At 47.1% G+C, this 3186-nt stretch overlaps 1 protein-coding gene across 2 annotated transcripts; it reads right to left on the bottom strand.

The window, feature by feature from the left end:
• Positions 1–212: 212 nt before the first annotated feature.
• Positions 213–2443, bottom strand: hand2 (heart and neural crest derivatives expressed 2). 2 transcript variants are annotated; one of them, XM_018735766.2, is made up of 3 exons: positions 2152–2443; positions 1310–1965; positions 213–867 (listed from the first exon to the last, which is right to left on the bottom strand). In XM_018735766.2, exons 2-3 carry the CDS (start codon positions 1823–1825, stop codon positions 769–771), a joined length of 615 nt encoding a protein of 204 aa, XP_018591282.1. In that variant the 5' UTR covers positions 1826–1965; positions 2152–2443; the 3' UTR covers positions 213–768. The 2 variants fall into 2 exon arrangements, with proteins under 2 accessions (XP_018591282.1, XP_018591281.1); XM_018735765.2 differs by having other exon boundaries at positions 1310–2443.
• Positions 2444–3186: the final 743 nt, after the last annotated feature.

The following is a 3186-nucleotide window of genomic DNA, read 5'->3' as shown; positions in this document are numbered from 1 at the left end:
GAAAAATAAATTATGAAAGGCAAAAATGCAACTTAAGAATCCGACACATACTTTTAAATAATGATTAAAAGCGTTAAAATTAACAGCAGACAACAGGAGCATTAAATTAAAATAGAGTTAATTATTTTCCAAAAAATTACGTACTCTTCGTTTTATAAATATAGGAAACACGGGAAGTATATTTGTTTAGAAACAAACAGTGGTTTATTGAAGTAATTACATTGTTTACATCTCCAATATTATTTAATTTCCATGGAAGTGGACGGAGGTGACCGTGAGGGGACCGAACAGGCTACTAACAGACGACCATAAACATGACAGCACAACACAACACTTCACTTCATTAAACAGATTAAACATGATTCTTCAACTGGATCCATATATCTGATTTTCTCCATTAATATTAATACCCAATGACACATTGAATGGGGGGGGGGTGAGAACTTGCACTTCACATACACCTTGGCGACCAGCATTTTTGCTGGACACACACTTTGACAAGGAAACACGCTCGCACAAATGACACAGAGAGACAAAAAAAGTACGCAATCCCTTACCAAAGGGGTCTTCTCCTCTTTACAAAAAATTGGAATGGTTTTCTTCAGATATCCACTCTCCATTTCGGGAAATTGCACATAAATATTCCATTAAATAATGCAGGAGTACAAATGAGAAGGAGGAGTCAAGGAGACGTTGTTGTTGTTGTTTCCTTTTCTTTTCAAGTCTGTTGGAAGATGGGGGTTGAGGGGGGGGGGGGGTCTCTATATCTCACTGCTTCAGCTCGAGAGCCCAGACATGCTGTGGCCACCCCGTCCTCCCTTTGCTTTTCTTGTCATTGCTGCTCCCGGAACTTTTTAAAACTTCATTCTGTGGAAGAAAAAAAATTAATAAAAATAAAACAGCAATAATGATAATAATGAGTAAGAGCCCCCCCCCCCCCCCCCCCCCCCCCCCCCCTTTCTCCTCTCTATTAAGTTTTCTGGTCCGAAATGGCCTGCGGTACAGTAACGCTTTGATTGAATAACCCCTTTATTTGCGCAAAAAATAAACAGTTCTGATGATGGCGCCAGTCTTTAGTACTTTAATATCTGGAACGAATTACTGTCTTTAAATGCACCGTTTTCTCCGCAGCATCTAAGGCACGAACTCAACGACGCTTCTTCTATTAACACAAGTTGATCGTTCATTTTTTTTTTTTTTAATTATTTTTTTGGATCACACATTTGTGAGCCGTATGTGCGCGCAGCACGAGGCGCATTAATAAGAACTACAAGTACTGCGGTAAAAATGAAGCGGATTTCTCGCTCACCACTTCTTTCTTCCTCCTGTCCTCCTTGTTCTCCGTCTTCTTGAACTCTGCCTTGAAGGCCTCGGTCTCCCCGTTCTGCTCGTCCTTGTCCAGGATGTCCATGAGGTAGGCGATGTAGCTGGTGGCCAGGCGCAGGGTCTTGATCTTGGACAGCTTGGTGTCCGCGGGCACGTTCGGGATGCACTCGCGCAGCTCCGCGAAGGCGCTGTTGATGCTCTGAGTCCTGCGCCTCTCCTTCCTGTTGGCCGTGGGTCTCCGTTTCACGGGACGGGCTGCGATCCCCACGGCGCCGGCCCCAGGCACCCCCCCGTAGTGCGTGTGCTCGAGTCCCGGCGCGCCGTTCGCGTACTCGGGGCTGTACGCCGGTGCCATGCTGTAGTCGGGGGGGGACATTTCTGGGTGGCTGATGAGCCACCCATGGAAGTAGGGGTTCTCTTCGTGGCAGCGGGTGGCTGCGAACGAGTAGCCGTCGTGATGCACCACGGGATGGTGTGGAAACCCACCGACCAGACTCATAGTGAGCAGAATGGGTGTGTGTCCCGAGCAGAGCCGCTGCGTGTCCTTTCAGTTCGTTTGCGCCCTTTCCAGATGTTTCAGGCACAAGAAGAAGAGGCCACACGCAACACAGTCATTGGAGCTCTTGTCACTTGCGGTCACTTGGAAAGGACAACCATGTTAGTTATATCCAGTGAAACAACTACAGCAGTGCACCTGGCTCAGTATCATCCGCTCCTCCAGCAACTTTTCTCTCCTGACTGCCCTGGCTGGCCTGGAAATAGCCTTAACAGGAGCGTTGTTTGCAACCACGAGCCCTAGAACATCTGACACGGCCAGCTACTTACACGCAGCTTCTCCATTGTCCGGTTCTGGGGTGAAAAAGTTCCTGCAGCTTTAGTGAGGACATGTTGTTGGGTCTCCGAGGAAAGCAGAGCTCAGGCTGGGCTTGAGTTGACTTGTGCTGCAGATGCGGGAGCGCGAACCGAGCCCAGAAGCCACAGCTGTGTGAAGCAGAGCGAAGTTTCCACCGCTTTCCCCAAATCCTGGAGTGCGGGATCGCGCACGGATTCATTCGCCGCTCAGTCGCGCGCACGGCTCCTCCGCTCGATCTCCATGTCACGGTTTCATCTTCCGAGCTGCTCGCCTTCATATATGTCGTCAAGAGCGCTGGGAGCCAATAAGAGGCCGCGGTAGGAGGGCCGCGCGCTGCTCCCCAGCATTGGCTGCCTTCGCCTCTTTATTGAACTCATTAAGATCGCGAAAATATATCCAACGCTATCTAATTGGTGCAATTATAATAATATCGGCAAAAAAGTAAATGACGCATTAGTACTTATTTGTGGACTGCCCGTGGCGTCCGGGAAAAGTTGAAATGTTGCGCAGAGCTAAAGGCGCAGAGCATAGATACTAGTAACTAGTGTTCTTGTCGAAAAGAGGAATTCTCCACGGCATTATTATAATCTTTAATGTTTTTATTCCCTCTTTAAATTATTGTACGGTTACCGAATGTAAACACCGTGCGGGGTGTGTAATCCACATGATTCACGGAGGGAATCGCGCGCTTCTCTGGAGTCCGCGGTGTCTGTCTGTGTGTGTGTGTGTGTGTGTGTGTGTGTGTGTGTGTATTATTATCCACGACTCGGACTGTGAATATTAATATTATTAAACCAACAGGGATAACAGTGTAGTTCAGGTATCATTTGAACAACTTCTGTCACAGCCTCTTCATGCGAATGGAGCGCGAAAATAGGTATATTTACATACATTAATTTTAGTCCCATTCCTTAGTAAATAAAAAACGTTTAATTTACCTTCATTCTGCAGAACGATTTGTTGTGGTGTGTGCCAGGTTAAAATGTAGGATTAATTGCAGGCCCACA

The sequence above is a fragment of the Scleropages formosus genome, chromosome 16 (genome assembly GCF_900964775.1).
Source record: "Scleropages formosus chromosome 16, fSclFor1.1, whole genome shotgun sequence".
Taxonomy (NCBI): Eukaryota; Metazoa; Chordata; class Actinopteri; order Osteoglossiformes; family Osteoglossidae; genus Scleropages; species Scleropages formosus.
Note: the sequence above shows the minus strand (reverse complement) of the source record. Positions and strands in the feature narration are given on the sequence as shown.